This window comes from Nyctibius grandis, chromosome 5, assembly GCF_013368605.1.
Source record: "Nyctibius grandis isolate bNycGra1 chromosome 5, bNycGra1.pri, whole genome shotgun sequence".
NCBI lineage: Eukaryota > Metazoa > Chordata > Aves > Nyctibiiformes > Nyctibiidae > Nyctibius > Nyctibius grandis.
This window is the reverse complement of record NC_090662.1, coordinates 84,539,174-84,561,662: the sequence shown is the minus strand read 5'-3', so window position 1 is coordinate 84,561,662 and position 22,489 is coordinate 84,539,174. Positions and strand designations below refer to the sequence as shown.

Below are 22,489 nucleotides of genomic sequence, written 5' to 3'. Positions count from 1 at the left end.
CTCTCTCACCCCTCAGGCAACGTGAGATAGAAACTGTCAAACAGTTACAAGAAGAAACTGCTGGCCAGGCAGAAGCCCTTGATTTAGAGCTGCAAAAAGCTACAAAGCAGCTTGAGGATGCCAGCAAACAGGTAAAGGGACAGTCTAGTTCCTTCTATGCAGAAAACAAGCAAGCAGATGCAAAAGGCTACGTACAATGCATCACTGCTCTTGGGAAAGGAAATCGCATGTTCAGAATGGAGTGCCTCGTTGCAAAAGTGGAACCAGCAGAGGAAGTAAAATTTGAGGGGGTGGTGACAACAGTTTGCTGATGAAAGAGGCAGCATTGCATATTTGTGGTGGCTTAAAAAAAAGAAAAGAGAAAAAAACCCCAAAAATAGCTTCCATACACGGTCCACCCCAATGTAAAAATGCAGAAGTTCAGAGGGAGCTTTATCACTTCCTGAGAAAGAACAGATGCAGTTTGGTTTCATTAACATGAGCTGTAGAGGCTCCTTGTGTTAGCCAGGCTGCTTTATTTTTTTTTCCCTTCCTTTCTTTTTTTCTTAAATATTGTTTTGTGCTTAGGCGGAGGATCAAGTTGAAGCCTTTCACTCTGCTTGTGAGGAAGCCGCATCCTTGAAATGCAAGTTAGAGGAAGCCATTTCTGAGCAGCAAAAACTCAAGGATGTAAACGCAGCTTTAAAAAGCACTTGCCAGTTGCTTCAAGAAAAGGTGGAAGACCAGAAAAGTGAGTAACCACTGGCATTGTGCCAGCATTCATTCTTGCATGGGTAAATCCTTTATGGTTTAGTTATGGCAAGGAGGAATAGGACTGATCTGCAGGTCATTCGGTAAAATGCTCTGTGGAGGGTTTTTGGGTTTTTTTTTTTTCTTTCTACTTTTCCTTCTCCTTTGAGATCTGCAACCAGGGCATCGGGACTGAGAATCAGGTAGGATCCCAACGAGTGAGTATTGGGCTGGACCAAAGCTACAGCACCTCCTAACAAAATCTCCAGTCCTAGGAGGAAGGGTTAGTAACTCCACTGGAACTCCCTTACCAAGGGTGCTGTTCCCACACCTGAAGAGACCAACTTATTCCTAACAGTCATCCCTCTTTCTTAAGTTGCCTGTACCAAATAGACCTGATTTTTATGTTCTGCATTCTGCTTGTATTTGCTTTGTGTTTTTGAATAACTGCATGGTATTAGGCTGTTCTCTTTAGTAGAAAGCTATTGTGTCATTGCATCATACACGTGCAACTTTTGCTATGGAACCATGGAAACTTCATACTACCTCTTGCTCACTTGCTAACATCAACACCTCAAAAGCCTGGGCAATTAAAGAATGCAGTGGTTTGATTCCAGCACATGTGGCTTTTTCCTTCCAAATTCTGGAGTATCACTTTCTTATAGGAAAAAAAAATTGGCTGACTTAAGCCCACGGGATGTTTGACCTCAGGCATGCGCTTCCCAGAGTAGTGTGACTACTGCTCAACATATATGTACATTGTAAACAACATTATGCGAAACTACAATTTGTCTAGTAGGAAAAATTACATGGCACTCTCTGTCTTAGCTCTAAGGCACAACTATTAAGCACTGGTGTGGCAGAAACAGCTCCAGACTGTGCTTGCTGACTTCTGACTGATTTTTTTTTGGCATTGTTCACATGTGCGTTCGTGTTGCTTTCATGTTTACTGCTTCCTTCAAACTGTGGGGTTGTTTTTCTTAGCAAGAGGCATAACAATGGAAATAGTGTGTCATTTTCCAGCTCTGAACAGACAGAGATTTTCTGCAAAGTGAGCTAGAGTAAATTAAAAGAGAATCCAGACATGTGGAAGAGACTGGTTCTGCTGTGACTCAAAAAAACCCAAAACCAAACCCCCAGAAAACACCACCACTCTGAAAATGTCTGAGATTTTGTCTTTAAATGACTCTAGGTATGCAGAAACCTCTTTCTGTAGATAAATAGAAATAAACTGGTAGATGTATAGAGAAGTTGCAAGGTGTTATGAAGAATAGGGCTGACAAACAAGGATGGGAGTGTGGGAGGACAATGCTTTACATTGGTTCCTGCAGAAAACCAGACAGGTCTAGTGCCCCTTCTGACTGTAGGGCTCGGTTGTAGTCTCTTCCCCACCCACCTGCCCACTCCATTCCTCTACTTCCCCCCACCCTCATGATAAGAGGTGAGAAATGAGGGAGCCTGTTGGCCAAGGAAGCTACTTCAACCTAAGTCAGTCTGGCACAGCCTCTTCTATGTTTCAGATGTCTAATTATGCCTTGCCACTAATTACTACAGCCCTCATCTAGTGAAAAGGCTGAACAAGCTACTGACAGCTGCCTTCAATTTTTGCTTGGGCATGGAAGTGATGGTGCTAATGAAATCTCCTTTCCCGTCTCACCCCCAAAATTATTAGAAGTGGTATAAAAGCTATGATGGATCAAAGTAGAAGTCACCAGAGGCAGGCCCTGGTATTACCAAACTTGAACAAATGTAAAGAATAATGTTAAGTACAATGTTAATGTTAAGAACAAATGTTAAGTATAATGTAAAGCCCATCAACTTTAAAACTTCTGTACAGGATGTCAAATTGGAAGGACAAATGCTTCTCTTCCAACAAGTTGTAATGGAGTCGTCCATTTCCACAGGGAACTGTGGCACCTTAACACTGATGATGTGGGGAAGCATTCCCCCACTTTATAGCAAGGGGAAACATAACCACAGGGAAGAAATAATGCCCAGTGTTTTCTGGAACCCACAAAACAAAATGCACTTTTAAAATTCCCTTTCCTGTGAAAAGCTGTTGTAGGTATAACTAGACTAAAGCAAAGTGCGATGGGTTTGTGATAGGCAGTAGTCAGATTTAAAGGCACTATAACATCTGACTGCTTGTTACCAAATTATAAGGAACCACATAAGACTTGTAAATATCTCTTCATAGCAACTGTTAATACGCTAAGATGGGAACTGCTTCAAAGGCGACTCTGTGAATTGCTGTGTCAGGTATGATGCTTCTCTGGTGGGAGAAGAAAAGGTAGGCTTGCACAGGAGGTGTTCTGGTGGAAGGATATCTACAGCTGAGATGAACTGCAAGTAATTTGGCAGCATCTGATTTCTTCTTTTCTAACATGTACATAACTGTGGAGGCAGTAAACTGTATGTACTGATCTGCACATCATTATTTTCCTTCCTATGTTGGTCTTCACTACAAACAGTTGTTGGTGATCATATTGAATGGGGCTGAGAGAAGCTTTCCCTGATGCATTGGTGTGATTTGTCCCCTCCAGTCAGCCCTCTCTTCTGCAGGCAGTCTTGAAAACAAATGTTTAAAATCTTGTAATAAAATATTTCTCCGTATCTAGGCACTGAAATAGACAGTGAAACAGTTATTACCTTTGTGCCCCTCTGTGGAAATATGTTGGAAATTATATAACTCTGGAGTACTTTGCTTTGAATAAAAATACTCTCTCCAAGTTTGGAAGGGGGTGGAGGGGGAAGACATTGTGGGAGGACTTTTTTCCCAACTAGCTCTAGTAAGGAACGCTATAGCTCAGGGTCTGAGTGGTCTGGATTTAACATAGAATGACAAGGTATTTATAAAGTTAAACAGAAGATCCTAAAATGTATCCTAGGCTGTAAGAGGGGCATCAAAGGAGCAGAATCAAAACTGTGGACTAGCTGCATGTGAATAAAACCTGCATTTGTACTTAAAGGTCTGCAGAATTAAAGACTGAAAGTAGCAAGGGGAAACAACTGCATAGTTTTCCTGATTGAACTATTTTTCAGCTATCGGAAAGATAAAATTACATTTTGTTCATAATCAGTAGTAGTTCCTTCTCTTTTTTTACCTTTTTTTTTTTTTTTTCCCCTGCATCTGCTTGCTTAAACTCTTTCTCTATTGCAACAGTGCTGTGCAGAGTTAGAATCTGACTACAGTCTGCTGCCCACATCAGCTGAGCCGGTAAAAGGAAAGGTAAGTGTGTTTGCTATGGTCATTGCTGAGACTGTTAAAATGTGATACTAGTTTTGTTTGTTCTTATTTTTTTTTTCATGACCTGAAGGAAATAAATAACTCTCCTTGTGAGAAACTTTGCCAAGTTAAACGTTCAATAAAAATAATTTGAGATGCATATGTATGTATGCATGCACATGTATACACACATACAAACATATATTCAAAACCTTATTGCAAAGCCATTTTCCTATTGCTGCTGAACAGTCACTGTGGCAAAATACAGGCGCTTTCTAAATTGCATTTTGAGAAGGATCAGAGGCTGAAGACAGGGCTGCGTCTTCCAACTTCTTTTCCGTTTTTCACCACTTAAGTAATATTAGGTCAAATGCAGCTGCCTGAGTATTGCTTCAGAAGTTTCCTCTAGCCATCTTCAGATGACACCTCTTCAGCAGCAAACAGCAAGCAAGTGGTGTGCATTCAGGGGCAGGGGATGGTGGGGCCAGTGGTTTGTCTCCATGCAGCTGAGCTGGATTGCCCTCCTGCTCTTGCTGAGGGAAACCTGACCTGTGTAGCAGGTGCTGTACACTGGGTGAATGTGTCCCTTCTCAGCTTGTCTGGTTGGCTTGACTTGGCTGAAAGGGGAAGAGTGTTTGGGTTTTTTTTGGTTTTTCACAGGTTGGGTTGGTTTGTTATTTTTGGTTCTCCTGTCCTGCTCATCTTGCCTGGTTTTGTAATATCTAGTTCCAGGTCTCGCTTGAATGAATGTCTGTTGAAAATGTAAAGTTGAATTATTCTGCTGCTTCTTGTATCTGTTCTGTCCATTAAGGGTGTGAGCTTTTCTAGACAAAAAAGCAACAGATGATGTATTTGTATAACTGTTAGTATTACATTATGCAGATGCAACTGCATGTGTGTGTGGGGAGGGAGTTGGTGGCATTAATGTATTCAGTGTGATTGAACAACAGCAGTGTTTTCTATTTTTCAATTAGCAGCTCCATCGCTCTAAACGACTGTGGAGCAAAGGACCCACCTTGTGCACTGAACTTCCCAGGACACTGCCCTCAGATACTTCATACTGGCATAGTACACCTCTGCTAGGTAAGACCTGGTGGTGTTGGCCATTTTTCTGTTTCTCTCCTAAAATATAGGAAGAGTTGATAGGTGGTACAGAAAGTATCGCTGGTGTTAAATGTGCTAGTAGAGTGTGGAAAATCTACTGTTGGCTTCAGCCTATTTTTGTATGTAATCCAGGAGGCTGAAACATGTTTACAATGCTTGCAATTAAAGGCCTGAAAAGGTTGGCTGCCTGTCAACCTAATAGGAGTCCCCAAGAGCTTCGGGAGTGGTACAAATCATACATCCAAGTATAGTTCTGACAAGATGCTTACCAGCCTGGGTCGAGAGGGCTTGAGTTATATTCTTCCCATTCATCCTGTTGACCGGCACAGGCTGAGATAGCAAACAATATCCTGCTACTTTGCTACTGACCTGAGGTCAGTCCTGGTTTAAAAACTTGAACAGGTAACATAGCTGCTGAGAATCAAACAATTGTATTTGTTGATTTCTTCTGCATTCATAAGCTGTTAGTAATTCACTGCACCTCTCAAGTTTTATGAATATTAAAAGCAACCACTGTCAGATATGTGTTGCAGGGCCACAGAACTGCAGAGTGCATTTGGGATTTTATAGACAAAGTGTTTCCTCTAGAGTAAGCTGGTACAACACGGTGTTTGTTCTCACACAAACTATAAAATGCTCAAATGTAATTCTACGCCATAGTGGGAGAAATGAAAGAAGATCTTGCTTGACTGCACATGCTCCTTATAAGAGCACTCTGCTGCTCTGAAAGGGCTGTTTCAGTGGGCTGACTCGGAGTGTTCTTGCAACTTGCTGTAATATCATGATCTAGCCACAAAAAAAAGGCAGGAATTCTCAGCTTGCACCAATCAAGTATGGATACAAAAAAGATGATCTATTTCCCAGCCTTCTCTGCCACACAAAACAAGTCACTACAACAAAGCTGTCCTACGTGGAAGTTTCTATAACCTGACTGATGAAAAATCCCCATCCCCAGGTGCTGCAGACCATCTACAAGATATGTCAAGGCCACATAACCTAACTCTTTCGTACCAATGTGGAAGCTGCCTTATTATAAATCTATATTTGGCTGGTCTTCTTGATTATTTTAGACTTAGTCAAAAATTGACATGTGACTAAATCCATATTTGCCAATGACTGCCACTCTTCGTACTTGTCTCTCTTAACAGATGCTCTGACCTTGGAAACTTCATGCCCAAGTACCTTTCCTGTGCACAGCTGGGATCAGCCTCGTAGACAGAGCTCTGGCAGCTGGATGTTTGAAAGCTGTGGTCTGGGACATGCATCCACTTCAGATGTGACATCAGCAGGGTGCAAGTAAGACAGTAGAATAACCTCTTTGGGGTGAAGGGTGGAAGATTCCACAGGATCTAGCAGGTTCCAAGGGAAAGCTATATCCTCAGCACATGCTGAGTTCAACCGCAGAGCATCTGTTACAGGAAATGCTGGATGCTTGGTGGTCAGCTAATGGTGTATGGGGTATCACTTTCCTTCTATTCACAAAAGTAATATTAAAACTTTTTACTGAAACTGTTGGTATGACCACCAGTTAAATACAGTGATGTTTTCATTTCTTGCTGGAGAACTGAGGCATGATGTAAGCGTTTTTGTGTCTATTTTCAGTATTTAACTCACAACTGACACTCCCATTTAGGAGCCAAAAACGTATTGGCTTTGAGGAGTCACATTTTTTTTGCAGAGTTTAGCAGTCTTTGCTTATCATGCTGCCTCCTTAGATCTTTAAAATTGAGATTGAACTGCTTAAGATTATGAAAGCTAGCTAACTATTGTCGGTGAATATTTTAAAAGATAAGGATGTTCCTAAAGACGCAGAGGCAGGCAGTCTGCAGCAAAAGACTCGGCAGCTCTTGGTGCTTTTGCCACTGGTTTTCTGTAGAATTGTGCAGTGTGGAGGAGGTTGGGAGAAGAACTGGTGGTGGTTCTTGCTGTTAGGGGGGAGGAGGGATTGATGTTGGCGATGAATTTATCTTTCTCTGAGAGACCAGCTGTCTCACTATACAGATAGTGGTGACTTCAGTTTTTATATGCTTAAGGAAAATGGGCAATATATCTCACTGTAATTTGGGCAATATGCAAATAAAATGTGTATTGCCAGGTGGAAAATATGCTCTGCTGGTGACTACACTGATGCAGACCTTCCTGTTTCCATTACAATGACGGACTCATCGCTTACTGAGGTGAGTGCTGTCTCTGATGCCTGAGATGTGGTTTTCAATGGGTTTGAGTATTTAGTGCCTTACTCACACCCAGATCCAGATTGAGCAGCTATAAATCAGCACTGCTCCAAGGTGAATGGAGCTGGTGTCAGTCAGCAGGGTGGTGTGACATCTTGTCCTGTGTGGGGGTCGTCCCTTCTACTTGGGCATGCTTCTGGAATACTGTAGTTATAGACCCGAATGTCTTGATGTTCACATGCATCTGGTCATGCTTTTAGCTGGGAGTATTTTAAATGTGGTTTCAAGGCTTGAGATAGTGCTGTTTCTGCAGTAATACTCAGTTCTGCCAGGGAAGGCTGAGCGATTTTGCTCTTTTTATCCACCTGCAAGAAGCCACAGGATGTTTTAGTTGTGAATGCTGCCTTTCTCTGCACTTTCTCTCATGGCTACCATGTAACAGCTGAAAAACGACATCTTTGCTGTATGAAAACTTCCATTCAGCTGATGTGCTCAGACATGCCTTCACTTCTGTATTGAATCCTGCATCTACAGCTTGAGCTGTCAGCCAGCTTTCTCATGGCAACAGCAAGATGAGCTGCAGCTCAGCACACCTAGTTGTGCTCTGTGCCACAATACTCGCTATTGAAATCTAGACCTCGGCCATGCCACGCAGGGCTTCTAATTAGCTTTACAAACTCCAGCGTTGGTGGTGATGATTGAAGAATATTGGTCAGTGGTTTCTGTGAACCTGGAAATAACCTTTGCAAGACTAATGACGGGCAACCTCAAACCTACCCTAGCTGGTGTGTGGTACCTGCAAGTGCAGCAGTAGTCCAGTTGTAGCGGCAAATCAAGGCAGAAAGTGCAGTGAGGGTAAAAAGTAAGAGTGATGGGGACTGCCTGTGGTTTCAGCACACTGCTCAGTTGGGGTAGAGCAGGGGAGGAACTCCTAGCTTGTGCTGCTACTACTTAAGCTGCCTTAAAGGGGGTAAAGTCAAGGGGTCTTGCTTTATCCAGTCCTTCTGGAAAGTCATAGCTTTGCAAAGTTGTTTGAAATGTCTGTGCTTCATTGCTCTGGGGCTTTCTATAATTCCAGCTGGGCTCAGAAATGTCATTTTTCATTTTTACTTTTTTTTTCATATAAACTTTCCATGTGAATACTCTATAGAGGGAAAAATTAAAATGTTAAACCTTGCCCCAGAGAAAAGGCAAATGGGCTGTGTCCAGTATCTGTTCTAAAAGCTGTGACGTGCAGCAAAGTTTGAATATCCTTGTTTGATAGGAAAAGTCTCACTAGTGTGTTTGGGTTTTTTTGTTATGCTGTGGTTGTAGATATGTTTGAGCAGATCAAACCCTTCAGCATGTAAGTAACTCAAATTATTTTGTCAAAGCATTGTCGCCATTGGAGTTTAGGGGCTGTTTAATAAAGGAGGTCTTGTGAGAGCCAGGTGAAGCTTGGTTTTTTTTATATTCGTTTTGCTTTATAAATGTGAAAGTCTAAAAACCAGATGATCGGTCTTCAAAATGTTAATGCTTGTTTGAGAGGAGCCATACAAGGCTGTGGCCAGAATCTGTCTGCTGTGATGAGGATTCTTGGACTATTTCGGTAATCAAATGGATGGAGGGGGGAAAACTGATTAGGATTGTACTGCAGGATGTTCTTTGACACAATCCTTTCATTAGAAAGATGAACCATTCTCTAATGTCCTGTGGAAACAGATTTTATTAGGAAACCTAGAATGTGTGTGTGGGGGTGGTGGTGGTAGTGTTTTTCTCTTTAAGTGTACCCTGTGCAATCCATGGGAGCTTGCAATCCTAATAGCCAGCGTGGGTTTTTTAAAAACAGAATTGACAATTTTCCTTCATTGCAAACAGAAACCACTGACCATGTGATTACCTGGGGAGGAAGAGGGTATGTAGAATAATGTATTGCTTTAGTCAGTTCCAGGTGATGCAAGGTTTTTTGTTTGTTTGGGTGGTATGGGGGGGTATGTGTGTGTGTTTGTTTGAAAAGCTTTTTAGATTTCTTCTGTTTTCATTCCAACATGCTATTCATTTTCACCTTCTCCTTCTCCAATACTCCTGTAGACCTAATGGCGTAAACAAGGCAAATGCAATGCTCTACTTCCTTAAGCTTAATAGACAATTCAAATAAGAATAAAAATAGCCTGGATTTGCATTAGAGGAAACATTCATCTGGCTGGGGCAAGGCTCTGCGAGCACAGTTGAGCTCCGATGGGTGGAGGAGTGGAGAGGAGAGAGAAGGCACTTAATGATACTGGTAGTAGTTGGTTATCTTGGAAGTGACTGGGGGCCTTGGTCACCTCCTTTTCAACTTCGCTGGTTTTCCTGGATCCTCTGGGGATGTTTGAGGGGGAAGGGAAGATACTAGAACATAGATGACCACTCACTGATCTGGTTTTCCTGTTGTGTCCCTCCTACTTCCACACACTTGATATATAGGGAGCTACCCAAAGGTTAGCCCCATACCTTCTGTGATGGGAGATAGGTTTGGGGTTTTTTTTTCTATTTAGCACTTATCTTCAGCAGTGGGTGGAGTTCGTCAGAAGTCATTACTGACTTAAAGAGTTAAGTCTGTGTTTCACCCTGTATTTTCACCCATAAAGAGAGACCAATCTATCAACTCAAGCAAGCTGGAGTTAGCCAGGGTGAATGAGGAAGAGGGATATTTCGCATTCGGTATCTCCCTCGCCATATTAAAAGACTTAAGAGGATATGGTTTTTTTGTCTGTGATGTGATAAGACTTTGGTCCAGAACTGCACTGTAGCAGCTAAAGGAACATGAGCTTGTGAAGTTTGAGGTCAAGACCTTGAAAATAGATATATCTTGATGCACAGCATTAAGATAGAACAGTGGCGTGGTAACATGTACGTTGGTCGTTTGAAAATGTGTGTTAGAAGCAAAACATGAAGTCAGGAACGAAAATACATCTCTAAGTACAATATTCCTGAGATAAATTTCTACAGAAACATAGTTATTACTCCTAAAGATGATAACATATTTAACCACATACTGTATGTATGGGTGGCTTTAGACTAGCAGATGAATCTGCATGCACTTACCATCTTAGTTCTTCACTGCTGAAATAATTTAGGCACAGCTGGGGGAATTATTAAAACTGACATGCAAATTTTCTACTCACATGGCAACCCTTTCCCTGATACTAACTCTTTTCTCTTTCCATTAAGATTGATTGTACAGAGCCAACACTACCAGCCAGTCTGATCCCACCCAGGTCAGCTTTTGTGCAAGCTTTTAAAAGCCTTTATCAAGATTGTGTAATATCCATGAGTATCTGAAAGAATTTTATTTTGGCAGTGATCACTTAACTGCACCTCAAGAAGTTCTTACATCCTCTTTGGAAAGCACTGCACCAGTGACAGGTAAGCCCTTAATTTGGGGCACAGATGTGTGAACTTTTTGCACTGAAAGCCTTGGAAATAGAGATGCTCAAGTCTGTGCATTTACTGAACAGTAAGAGCTCTGTCTTCTGTTGCCTGAATTTATAGGCTGCCTTGTTATGGAGGAAAAATCACCCAAGCGCCCACGTGAAAAAGAGGAAGATGTGCCAACTTCCGTGGCAATGGAGAAAAACAACGATAAGGATCCGGCTGGTCCTGTATCAGGTACAGTAACTGCTGCAGCGCACTGGCACTCACGCAGTGAGGAAATGGCTTGCTTCCAGCACATCTTTGAAGTGAGGAAGCTGAGTAAGAAAAATAACTTAATGACAACCTGTGATTTTCTGTTGTTGAATGTACTTTTGCCTGCGAGGGCTCTCAACCCTCCCTGAAACTCTGAGTAGGAATAAGGCTTTACCTACTTGCAGGAGGTAGATAGCCTACAGCACAGCAAGAAGTAAACGTGAAATAACTTAGTGAAATCTTGAAGTTTGCTTGATGAGGCAAAACATTGTGGGGCTACTAAAGCCCAGGCAATTTTGGGAGGAGAGAGAATGTTTTCATGGTTTTAAAACATTTAGTGGCACAGCTAGACTAGATAACACATTCTTCTCTTTCAAAACTGGTGCTCAGAGCACAAGAAGCTGGGATGGGTCAAGAGGAGAGATGAGGATAGAGGCCTTTGTATGGTTCTGTCTTTCACTATAGTCCTAAAGACCCAGAAGAATTAATCTTACTAGATCTGCTGGTGCTTCTTCCACTTCAAAACTAAAAGTAAAACAAAACTGGAGTATGTGTACACAGTTTATTTAAGCTATTTTTAAAAAAAACTGATCTGAATAATCAGCACAGAATACATGTGCATGCTTGTTTGTGACCATTTTTTAACCTTTACCTAAATATAAGACGCTTCGTCGTCATTTCTTGTTTGGTTTTGTTTCTTTCTTTAGTACTGTCTTCCTGAAATCTAATTCAGTCCCCTCACTTAAACGTATTTTCTTTCTACTAATTTGCCTCTACTGTTAATTTTCATATGCGGTCTAGGTGCCTTTGGCAAGGAGGAAACAGATACGCAAAACAGATCAGAAAGAGTCCAAATAGCTTTCAAGTCTGAGAATCCTGCTGCCTGTTGTACATCTCTGAATAGAAAGTTCTTCTAGTATCAAAACAGAGACACTGATGAATCTCCACTTGTGGTTTTTGCTAGTACCACACAATGTCTTTTAAAGGTGCTTGGGAGACAGGTCTGATATGTAGTACTGCTGCAAAAATCAGTGGGGACAAAAGGGAGTGCTAAGCAGAGGTGGTTGTTCATGTGAAGGATAAAAAGAGAAAGCACTTCAAACCTGAAGGTGTGGGGTTTATTTGGGTTTATTTGGGGTTTTTTTGTTTTTTTTGGTTTTTTTCCCCTGTGCTGTTTCTTTGGCTTGCATCTGTGTGTGGGGGTGTGTGTATGACTACATAAACCAAGAAAAAAAAATTTCTAGATGTTCTAAAAGGTATTAATAGCTACCAGAGTTACTGCTACACGAGAAATTAGCGTGACTCTTAGACTTTCTACAGTCTCTTAAATATTTTCCTTTTTAAATCTTTTTTAATAGCTGTCTTCCTGGGGGTTATTTTTGCCTGCTTTAAAGCTTTTCTAAATTGCTGTACTTGAAAGTTTGTGTTACATTTGAACTGGCACCATCAGTTCTTGAACTTATCAGTTCATTACCACTCATCTTCTGGGAAAGAGTTATTTTGTTGGCTCAATCAGCACCCTGCTAGGTCAGTTTTTAGGTACAAAGGACAGTCCAAGTGTCAGACTATGTTTGAAGCTTATGGACACCTGAAATACCACAAGTGTATACATTTCATGACCTGGTTGAGCTCAAGCTCATCTGTAACAGCAGCTGAAGTAGCATCTATTTCTTGAATTCATCTGATATTCCGTAACGTGAAAGAAGAGAATTACAAATACTTGTCACTTCTCCTGTTAGTTTGTACATGGGATTTTTTTTTTACGTATTCCTGTGCTTACAGAATTCCAAATAAAAATTAATCATAAACTGTCTCTTTAAATAACAAAAAAACCCCAATGCTGGTAGCAAAATAATGAAAGCAGCCTTCCAGTACCTGAAGGGGGCCTATAGGAAAGCAGGAGAGGGGCTTTTTACAAGGGCAAGTAGTGACAGGACAAGGGGGAATGGTTTTAAACTGAAAGAGGGTAGATTTAGATTAGATATTGGGAAGAAATTCTTTACTGTGAGGGTGGTGAGACACTGGAACAGCTTGCCCAGAGAAGCTGTGGATGCCCCCTCCCTGGAAGTGTGCAGGGCCAGGTTGGATGAGGCTTTGAGCAACCTGGTCTAGAGGAAAGGTGTCCCTGCCTGTGGCAGGGGGTTGGAACCAGATGATCTTTTAAGGTCCCTTCCAACCCAAACCATTCTATGAAATTCATTTATCCAAGGGAATATTACTGTAACTCTTGCAACTTCAACTAGAGCAACTATAACCAGGAATAATATTCTCACTTGTAGACATGTTAACACTTCTTACTGGGATTTTTTCCAAGCCAAACATAATTATTGTCGCACTTTTTTCCTTTATGTCTTTATAGTGTTCTTTGCTGCCTCTCCTTCTCAAGGCCCTCTCCTGACATTTGCTGCAATTTCTTTTACCCCTTCAGGGTCCATGGCTAGTACGCTGGGTGTTGGAGGCTTGTTTAGTTTTTATCATTACTTTTGGTTTTGGGAATGTTTCTCCCCAGGAGCAGATCTGATTGAGAAGGAATTCCACCCCGTGATGGAAGAACGCAAAACTACATTTCAAAACATTGTAAAGCAAGACCTGGTAAGAGTCCTAGTGAGAACGAAACATACAACTGGTTTGGCTGAGCAGTGACAAAGAAAAACGCTGCAGGAGGGGACAGGCCCCTCCAGTTGTGTTGTGGCTGGTCCCTTGATATAACTACTCTCTGATATGCCTTTAGGAGGCGGACCAGGAAAAGAAAAACAATAAAGAGCAGAGCGAGGAAGCACCAGCTGTGGTTCCCAGTAGGAAAGGTAAGGTTTTTGCTGAGCACATTCGTGTAACTCAGTGGAGTGCATGCCTTGGTCACCCATGTCAAGAGCTGTGTAAAGAGGTGCAGAAAGCTGCATGCCCCACACCAATTATTATGAGTGGGTTTTCTTTTAAGGAATAGTAGCTGCAGTTAGAGATCAAAATGGATTAGCAGTGGAGAGAAGGAAAATGTTATTGTGCAAAACCTGCTTCTCTGATTCCTACAGACACTGATCTAACCAGCTCCATCCTCCTCTAGACAGGAGGGAAAATTTCTTAGGAGTTGCAAAGGAGTGGGGATATTTGAAACCGTTCTGGCATGCCTGCTCTCCCCAAAGATTTGTCAAGCAGCATCCTCTCTGCTAGTTAGAGCTTGGGATAATACGATGGGTCCTGATGGGATGCACCCACGGGTGCTGAGGGACCTGGCGGAAGTCATTGCTAGGCCACTCTCCATCATCTTTGCTAAGTCATGGGCAACGGGAGAGGTGCCTGAGGACTGGAGGAAAGCGAATGTCACTCCAGTCTTCAAAAAGGGCAAGAAGGAGGACCCGGGTAACTATAGACCGGTCAGCCTCACCTCCATCCCCAGAAAGGTGATGGAACAACTTGTCCTTGCTGCTGTCTCTAGACACATCAAAGATAGGGGGATCATTAGGGGCACTCAACATGGCTTCACCAAGGGGAAGTCATGCTCAACCAACTTGATAGCCTTTTATGAGGATGTTACCCGGTGGATAGATGATGGTAAAGCTGTGGATGTGGTCTGTCTTGATTTCAGTAAAGTGTTTGACACGGTCTCCCACAGCATCCTCGCAGCTAAACTGGGGAAGTGTGGTCTGGATGATCGGGTAGTGAGGTGGATTGTGAACTGGCTGAAGGAAAGAAGCCAGAGAGTGGTGATCAATGGGACAGAGTCCAGTTGGAGGTCTGTGTCTAGCGGAGTCCCGCAAGGGTCGGTACTGGGACCGGTTCTATTCAATATATTCATTAATGCCTTGGATGAGGGATTAGAGTGCGCTGTCAGCAAGTTCGCTGATGACACAAAACTGGGAGGAGTGGCTGATGTGCCGGAAGGCTGCGCAGCCATTCAGAGAGACCTGGACAGGCTGGAGAGTTGGGCGGGGAGAAATTTAATGAAATATAACAAGGGCAAGTGTAGAGTCCTGCATCTGGGCAAGAACAACCCCATGTACCAGTACAAGTTGGGGGCAGGCCTGTTGGAGACCAGCGTAGGGGAAAGGGACCTGGGGGTCCTAGTGGACAGCAGGATGACCATGAGCCAGCAGTGTGCCCTTGTGGCCAAGAAGGCCAATGGCATCCTGGGGTGTATTAGAAGGGGTGTGGTTAGCAGGTCGAGAGAGGTTCTCCTCCCCCTCTACTCTGCCCTGGTGAGGCCGCATCTGGAGTATTGTGTCCAGTTCTGGGCCCCTCAGTTCAAGAAGGACAGGGAACTGCTAGAGAGAGTCCAGCGCAGAGCCACGAAGATGATTAAGGGAGTGGAACATCTCCCTTATGAGGAGAGGCTGAGGGAGCTGCGTCTCTTTAGCTTGGAGAAGAGGAGACTGAGGGGTGACCTCATTAATGTTTATAAATATGTAAAGCGCAGGTGTCATGAGGATGGAGCCAGGCTCTTCTCAGTGACATCCCTTGACAGGACAAGGGGCAATGGGTGCAAGCTGGAACACAGGAGGTTCCACTTAAATATGAGGAAAAACTTCTTTACGGTGAGGGTGACCGAACACTGGAACAGGCTGCCCAGAGAGGTTGTGGAGTCTCCTCCTCTGGAGACATTCAAAACCCGCCTGGACGCGTTCCTGTGTGATATGGTCTAGGCAATCCTGCCCCGGCAGGGGGATTGGACTAGATGATCTTTCGAGGTCCCTTCCAATCCCTAACTGTGATTCTGTGATTCTGTGATTCTGTGATTCTGTGATTCTGTGATTCTGTGATTCTGTGATTCTGTGATTCTGTGATTCTGTGATTCTGTGATTCTGTGATTCTGTGATTCTGTGATTCTGTGATTCTGTGATTCTGTGATTCTGTGATTCTGTGATTCTGTGATTCTGTGATTCTGTGATTCTGTGATTCTGTGATTCTGTGATTCTGTGATTCTGTGATTCTGTGATTCTGTGATTCTGTGATTCTGTGATTCTGATAAGCAGGATGATGTTTCTACTGAACTGTGCTTAGACATCTCTTCTAATCACCTCACCTTTTGCCTTTGGAGTTCACTGAAAGTTAGTGATGTAGTAAGTCATGTAACATCCTGAACCTATGGGCTGGGGACATAAACCAAAACCTATAATTAACCATTCCTGTACTAACTAAATGCCAGTTGAAGCCAACTAAACAACTAAGTTTTGAGGCTTTATACAAGAGAGAGTGCTGTGCTGTCTTATTGACACCCTAACGTACTCTGAGGTACAAAAATTGTTTTTATTGGCAAGAGCTTAACACTGGAAATCTTTAACAGTGGCTTCTGTTGGAGCTTAAGACTTTTACAAGCTGTTTTGGGGAGGCTGTTTTTTCACTTCTGTTTCAGAATATTTTTTTCTCCTCTCTTCTCAGGGAGTTCACCCACTGCAGGTGGCATTAAAGCAGATAAAACAAAGCAAAATGAGCCGTAAGTGTTTTGACTTTCAATAATCACCCGTAGGTATGAATTTAAAGCTGCAGTCTGTTACATGATTGCTTCTTCTTATCCTATAGTGACTCTCCTAATGAGAAAGAAGTGGAGGTAAGTCTCAACTGATTGTATCCTTAAGTATGTCGGAAAACAGAAAGATCTTGTTGATAAGGCCTGATTAATATCTTGTCCTATATAAAAGAATGATGCTGAGTAGCTTAAACTGGATGTATTTCTATAAGCTGGCTTCTGAAATCTGTCTTTCCAAGCCCAATGGAAATTTTAGAAGGGATGGGATGAGAAAAGGTGGCAATCTGTAAAACTGAACAAAAGATTTGTTGCTACTAATACATTTGTTTGCAAGCTTGAAAGAGCATAGCTGTGACCTTCTCCCAGGCAGAATGTGCTGATTTAAGACAGTTTTGTCAAAAGACACAGAGGGCACACTGCGTGCTGCCAGGATATCAGCTATTCTGGCTGCAGATTATTTCCCCCGTCACTACAGATGGGAAGACTGGGTTTGTGGAAGTGGACCGTGTTTGCTTTCTATTCTGTATCTCTCCTATAACTTTGTTTGTGGGGTATAGTCCCAAATGTCATGTCAGTATTCAGATCTACTTTAAAAGCTTCTGCATCACTTTGGATTATTCTGAAATCTCTTCCTCTCTGACAACAGGCTGAATTTCTGAGGTTGTCTTTAGGTTTTAAATGTGACTTGTTTACCTTGGACAAGAGAGTGAGGCTTGAAGAAAGGTCCCGAGACTTGGCTGAAGAAAATTTGAAAAAGGAGATCACAAATGCTGTAAAGATGTTAGAGGTTAGTATTACCCAAAGCTGGTAGGGTGGATGGGAAGAACGGTTGTGAAAGTGTCTCTCTGTGTGTCTCTTCTTAGGATGCATGTGTGTGTGTAATACGTTATAAGCAAATCTGAACGAAGTTCTTAAGTGATGCAGTGGAAATATGAGAGACTTGGCATTTAAGGGGTAACCTTTCTCTGAGTGTATTGTGTGCTCAGGCAGTGGGGAATTTTTGTTGCACAAACAGCTGGCAAGAACCCCTGTCTTCAGCTGATTTTATGCTAGGTAAACAGAATTCTTTGCCCACTGGAGGTCTGTACCAAGTTACACTGACTGAGGATGTTGGATGCTGCTCTTTTGACTGTGCAGGCATGAACACAACCTGTCAGTGTCATCAGCTGGGTTCACCCTTCTTTCTCTACTAATAGCTCATGCTGTTTTTCTTACCAATATGCCTTCTAGGCTTTAGTTCCATTGTGTGAGGAAGATAAACAAGCGCAGGAGATCATTAAGAAGTTGCAGAAAAGTTTGCAGTTCCTTAGCCAGTATGCAGCCCGAGTTGCCAGTAGAGCAGAGATGTTGGGAGCTATTAATCAGGTAACCATTTCCATGTAAATGAATTTTGTACAAATGTTAAAAGCTTCTAGGTGTAGAGGGATAGCAGTGTCTGTTTACTAGGCTTCTGATTCCAGAATTAGATTTGGGAATCTCGTGTATGTAATGCAGGCTTACCAGTACGGCTTAGTCCTGGCTCTCTCTTCTCAGATCGCTGTTTCTGGTGTTATAAGGAATCCCAGGCACTGTGAGAGCAGCTACGTTGCACTAGCATTGTGTAAAAACACATGACAGAGATATGGTCCTGATTTAAAACAAACAAATAAAACACCATAAACAAAAATCCAGAAAAACTTTGCATTAGAGGAATGTATACAGTAGAGAGCACAAGAATGCAATGTGGCAACAATAGTCTTGATGCTCTAATGGTACTTCTCTGCCTAATGGAAAGAGCAGCTAATAAGTTAAATCTATGGAAATTTAGAGACCTGCTCAAATGTTATGTGTAATTGTGTATGACGCCAAAGAACAGCATGAAAATATGAGTTGGCAATACTAGCAAATGTGTGGTGGCAGCTGAGACTGTAGATCAGAGATGGGGAGGAGTTGTAAGGGCTCAGAAAATGAAGACTAATTTATTTTAGGATAAGAGTAATCACTGGAGAAATGAGACCTGTGTAACTTGGGCATGTGTCAAGAGATGGGTTGTAGTGAAACTTTGAAAGGGTGGACAAAAATGAGAGGATCTTTCATCATTGTGATACAAGATGGGAATAGACGGTTAAGGGGAAAAAAAGTCTTAAACTCTAAACACGATGCAGTTCCTCAAAGAGCCACTTCTTTTTCCTGCTGTTGTTCTGTTAGGAGAGCCGTGTCAGCAAGGCTGTGGAAGTAATGATTCAACATGTGGAAAACCTGAAGCGCATGTACGCAAAAGAACACGCGGAACTTGAGGAGCTGAAACAGGTCCTGCTCCAGAATGAGAGATCCTTTAGTTCTCTTGGAGATCGAGGTAAAGCTGCTTCATCTTTCCTCTTTCTAGCACCTGACAGATAGATCCTTATCTAATTGAAGCTTATTGATCCTTATCTAATTGAAGCTTAGGTGGAGGGGTTATATGACTGTCTTATCTCCTTTCCTAAGAATATAGGAAAAAAAAAAATAGCAATTTACTAGCAGTATTAGAAACAACTCTGAAATTACACGTGTGTAAACTGTCATGAATCTTGGGATGGGGAGAAACATTGTAAGTATGAAGTAATGTTCTGGCTTTTAGAACAGTGCGTTGCATGTGGTTGTGATAATCTTATTTCTTGCGAGCAGTGAATTTAAGTGCTCGCTCACAGTGGAGCATTCCCAGTAGCTATTTTGAAGTAGCTGAGCTTCGACTGCTCTCTACAGATGCTTCCTGCTCTTTTCTAAACAAGAATGACTGACTCTTTAAGTGCAGGTGCTCTGAATTTCCCCCTCTAAGTAGATGGTACAGTGGTCAGGCTTTCAGATGGTGCTATGCACTTGTGGCTTTGCCAGAGAAAGATTAAATTCTTCTGAAAAATAGAGCATGTTTTTTTTTTAAAAAAAAACGGAGAGGGAAGCCTTGCACACTGGTAAAATCCTCACAGGAGTTTTCTGAATCATGGGCTATTCCTTCCTGGCTGTAAAAGATTGTCCTGTAACAGGACACTGTCTCGATAAGAGAAGAATACATTTAATGATAGCAACAGAAATTGATGCTTGTAGAGGATATATAATGTGCGAATATTATGAACCTGTCTAATGAAATAGAAAGCTTTTCCCTGAAATCTCATTTCTGCTTTCTGAGAGTACTCTGATACACTCTTCGCTTAAACAGATAGTGCCAAAGGTCAGACCTTTAGTTGCAAATAAAGCTCACTGCATTCCTGTAACCCTTTCTGATGTTTGATCTCTTCACAGACGAATCTACGAATAAAAAGCTACCAAATCCTTTTAACTTTAAGGTAATGGCCATTACAGTTTAACATGAAATTTCAAGTGTATATTTTGTGTGTGTGTGTATGTGTTTTTCTTTGCCTTGTCACGTGCTGGTGCTCTGCTACATGCTTGACTTGGTAGTTTTCAGTCTCAAATACAGGCTGATGTCATCAAACACGAGAATATATTTTTTTCAGTCACTTCCACCAACCCAAGGGAGCTGCATGTGGTCCCACTTAGAAGACAAAGTGTTCACAGAAGCTGAAATGGCTGTGCTCTCATGCAATGGTTAAGAAATATTGTTCATATATGGCTCTCTCATCGGGGCTACAGAAGAGCTTAGCACAGAGAGATGAAAAAAATAGATAGGAGCAATTCAAATTGACAGTAGGAATTCCCGTGAGCACCATTAGGAGAATTTAGATGCCTTCAATCTCGGTATTTTGCTGGAAGCTGTGTAGCCAGCCTCACTTCAGATGCTTGCGGGGGGAAAGCAGTTAATATGGAAAGATGGTGCTTTAAAGAATATCGTTTGGGCTGTGCTTATGATTTGATCCTTCTTTGCGTGTCACTTCAAGCTAAGTATCAACATCTATTATTTTTATACAGTTTGTATAAAAACAGGTGGTATGTGATTATGTGATCAGTGAGTAATTCAGTCATTCCTTGATAGAGTCAGTAATGCCTCTTGTTTGTATAGCCATCATCATCCCTTCGAAGAGTTAGCATTGCAACATTGCCTAGGAGTGCTGGAAATGCAGGTATTGGGTTGCCGCTGGTAAGTAAGGGTTCCCAGATGGCGAGGCGCTTTACCTTCTCAAAACTGGCTAGGCTGAAGTGCAAAAATGCCGATGCAGTAAGTGTGTCAAACTTCTTCTCCAGGCCCAGCTCCTTGAACCTGATGGAGATGAAAGGAGTGATAAATTCAACAGGAGATCAAGCAGTTGGTAAGTCACTTGGGCTTGTCTTTGAATAGGGTTAAATATTTTTCAACTCGAACTGTGCCTGTATTAAGCAGCTTATGGAGCATCTTGAGGTATAATAATGTTTAGGCTACACCTTTCACATTAGTTTTACATGTTTCAATAGGTAAATGAGCCTTTGTGACTAAATGTAACAGCTCTTCCTTTTTTTAACTTGTGTTTTTTAAAACTCTCAACACTTAAGAAAGCTGAGGTAATTTTTTTTATTGCTTTAGAACTAAAATATGAAATCTAGGCAGCTGGTATTGATGGATCTGGTTTTTGTATTTTTTTTTTTTTTTTAATAATCCTAGTTTCAGGTAACTAATTTTGAAACTTATTTGTCTAAGGCCTACCCAAATGAGTGGGCTGCTGCTGCATTTCTAATTTCCTGCTATATATCTGATGGGGAAGTTAAGGAAAATGTCTTTAAAATATGGCAGGGGACGACTGGGAGCAAAGCAAAATGAGAAGCGCCCTTCACTACAGCGGTTCATTAGCACTTATTCCTGGGCAGAGTATGAAGACGAACATTCTGAAACAAAGTAAGTTCAACAGCAACCTCCTCTGAGGTGCACATGCAGGGTTGGTTGGTTTGCTGTTACGGAGCTCTTAACTGTCTGCCACCCGATCAGGGCTACAAAGCCATCTTGTTGTGAGCTTTGTCAAATTGAATGGTTTTTGGAAAAGCTTTGGAACTGTTGATGCTTGCTTATAGAAATGAGCAGTCGGAATCACCTGCTGAAGTACAAGAAGAACTGTCAAGGAAGGAAAGTATCTCTGAAAAAGGAAAATATTCATCAAAATGGAACCTAGAGTCGGCGTAAGTTTTCTCACATCACCATGAGGTAAAGCAGTGTTTAGGTGGTGGACATGGGAAGAGGAAGCAAAGCCGTAGCTTTGGTTTGGTTGTTAATGCCAACTTAAACAAACCAACTGGGAGTGAGTACTGTCAGGTGCCAGAGGCTTGCCCCACCAGGGATTCATTACTCATCTGAAATGGTGATGTAAAGAGGAGCCTGGTGCTATGATCCCGACTGTTTTGGTTCCTCTGTGACAGCTGTTACAGCTAGGCCACTAGGTCATGCTAACACGTAGTCTTGTAAAAATAATTTGAGGATTTGAGGCCTGTGCAAAACTTAACAGCAGCTTTGGCACACACAGAGACACAAATAGTTATCAAGACTAACTCCAGACTGCTCCAGTTAATTTCTTGGAATATCCCAAGTCAAGGAAGAGTGCTGTCCTAAACACGTATCCCTCAGAAGCCCCTGCCTTACAGGAAAGGAGGTCTGCTGTCTCTGCAGAGAAGCTGTTTATTCCATATGAATATCGTATGCTGAGCCTCCACTGTGAGCATTCCTGATTGAAGGGGAGACAAGACAATTATGCTAGTGTGTAAAACTGAGAAGACAGCAAGAACAGATATATTTTTTTCTATTGTTTGATAAAGGATGGAGCTACCCAATGTCATTGGGAGGTCTAGGATTTGGATAGCCAGTGAGGGTAAAACTTCTCCCTAACCTCAAGGAAGGCACCAAAGCCCTAGAAAAACAACAAAACGTAAGGCCAGTACTTTCAGCGCTTTCTACAAGCAAGGTTTCTTGATGATCTGCAAGGCAGCTTTTGTGAATCCTCTTCAGAAACAGTGTGTGGTACAGGGAACGTGGGTGGACTTATGAGTTGGGTCAGTCACCTAAATAGCTTATTGAGAACATGCTTACCAAAGTCTGCATTTTAAACCCAGAATGTAAACTACCACTGTATGTAGCTCCTAATACAGTAACAACCTTGTCACTTTTGATAGTTAAGGATCTGTATGGTTTTTTGTGAGGTCTGGTTTGCTTTAGGTTTTTTTGGGGTGGGAAGAGGGTTTCCAAGTTTTGAAGCAAAACTGAACCACTCTTTG

General features: G+C 42.1%; 1 protein-coding gene across 1 annotated transcript in view; it reads left to right on the top strand.

Annotated features, from left to right (window-relative positions):
• IRAG2 (inositol 1,4,5-triphosphate receptor associated 2) overlaps nucleotides 1–22,489 on the top strand; it is a 41,429-nt gene that overhangs the window by 18,655 nt on the left and 285 nt on the right. The window contains exons 17-38 of the mRNA XM_068401687.1: nucleotides 17–131; nucleotides 568–730; nucleotides 2,927–2,988; nucleotides 3,893–3,958; nucleotides 4,930–5,038; nucleotides 6,208–6,355; nucleotides 7,155–7,236; nucleotides 10,426–10,472; nucleotides 10,556–10,620; nucleotides 10,747–10,863; nucleotides 13,391–13,479; nucleotides 13,625–13,685; nucleotides 16,255–16,309; nucleotides 16,396–16,423; nucleotides 16,989–17,129; nucleotides 17,573–17,707; nucleotides 18,530–18,677; nucleotides 19,601–19,644; nucleotides 20,319–20,396; nucleotides 20,501–20,565; nucleotides 21,024–21,125; nucleotides 21,299–21,403. Of these exons, the coding sequence (XP_068257788.1) occupies nucleotides 17–131; nucleotides 568–730; nucleotides 2,927–2,988; nucleotides 3,893–3,958; nucleotides 4,930–5,038; nucleotides 6,208–6,355; nucleotides 7,155–7,236; nucleotides 10,426–10,472; nucleotides 10,556–10,620; nucleotides 10,747–10,863; nucleotides 13,391–13,479; nucleotides 13,625–13,685; nucleotides 16,255–16,309; nucleotides 16,396–16,423; nucleotides 16,989–17,129; nucleotides 17,573–17,707; nucleotides 18,530–18,677; nucleotides 19,601–19,644; nucleotides 20,319–20,396; nucleotides 20,501–20,565; nucleotides 21,024–21,125; nucleotides 21,299–21,403 (2,025 nt within the window). The remainder of the gene's footprint in view (nucleotides 1–16; nucleotides 132–567; nucleotides 731–2,926; nucleotides 2,989–3,892; nucleotides 3,959–4,929; nucleotides 5,039–6,207; nucleotides 6,356–7,154; nucleotides 7,237–10,425; nucleotides 10,473–10,555; nucleotides 10,621–10,746; nucleotides 10,864–13,390; nucleotides 13,480–13,624; nucleotides 13,686–16,254; nucleotides 16,310–16,395; nucleotides 16,424–16,988; nucleotides 17,130–17,572; nucleotides 17,708–18,529; nucleotides 18,678–19,600; nucleotides 19,645–20,318; nucleotides 20,397–20,500; nucleotides 20,566–21,023; nucleotides 21,126–21,298; nucleotides 21,404–22,489) is intronic.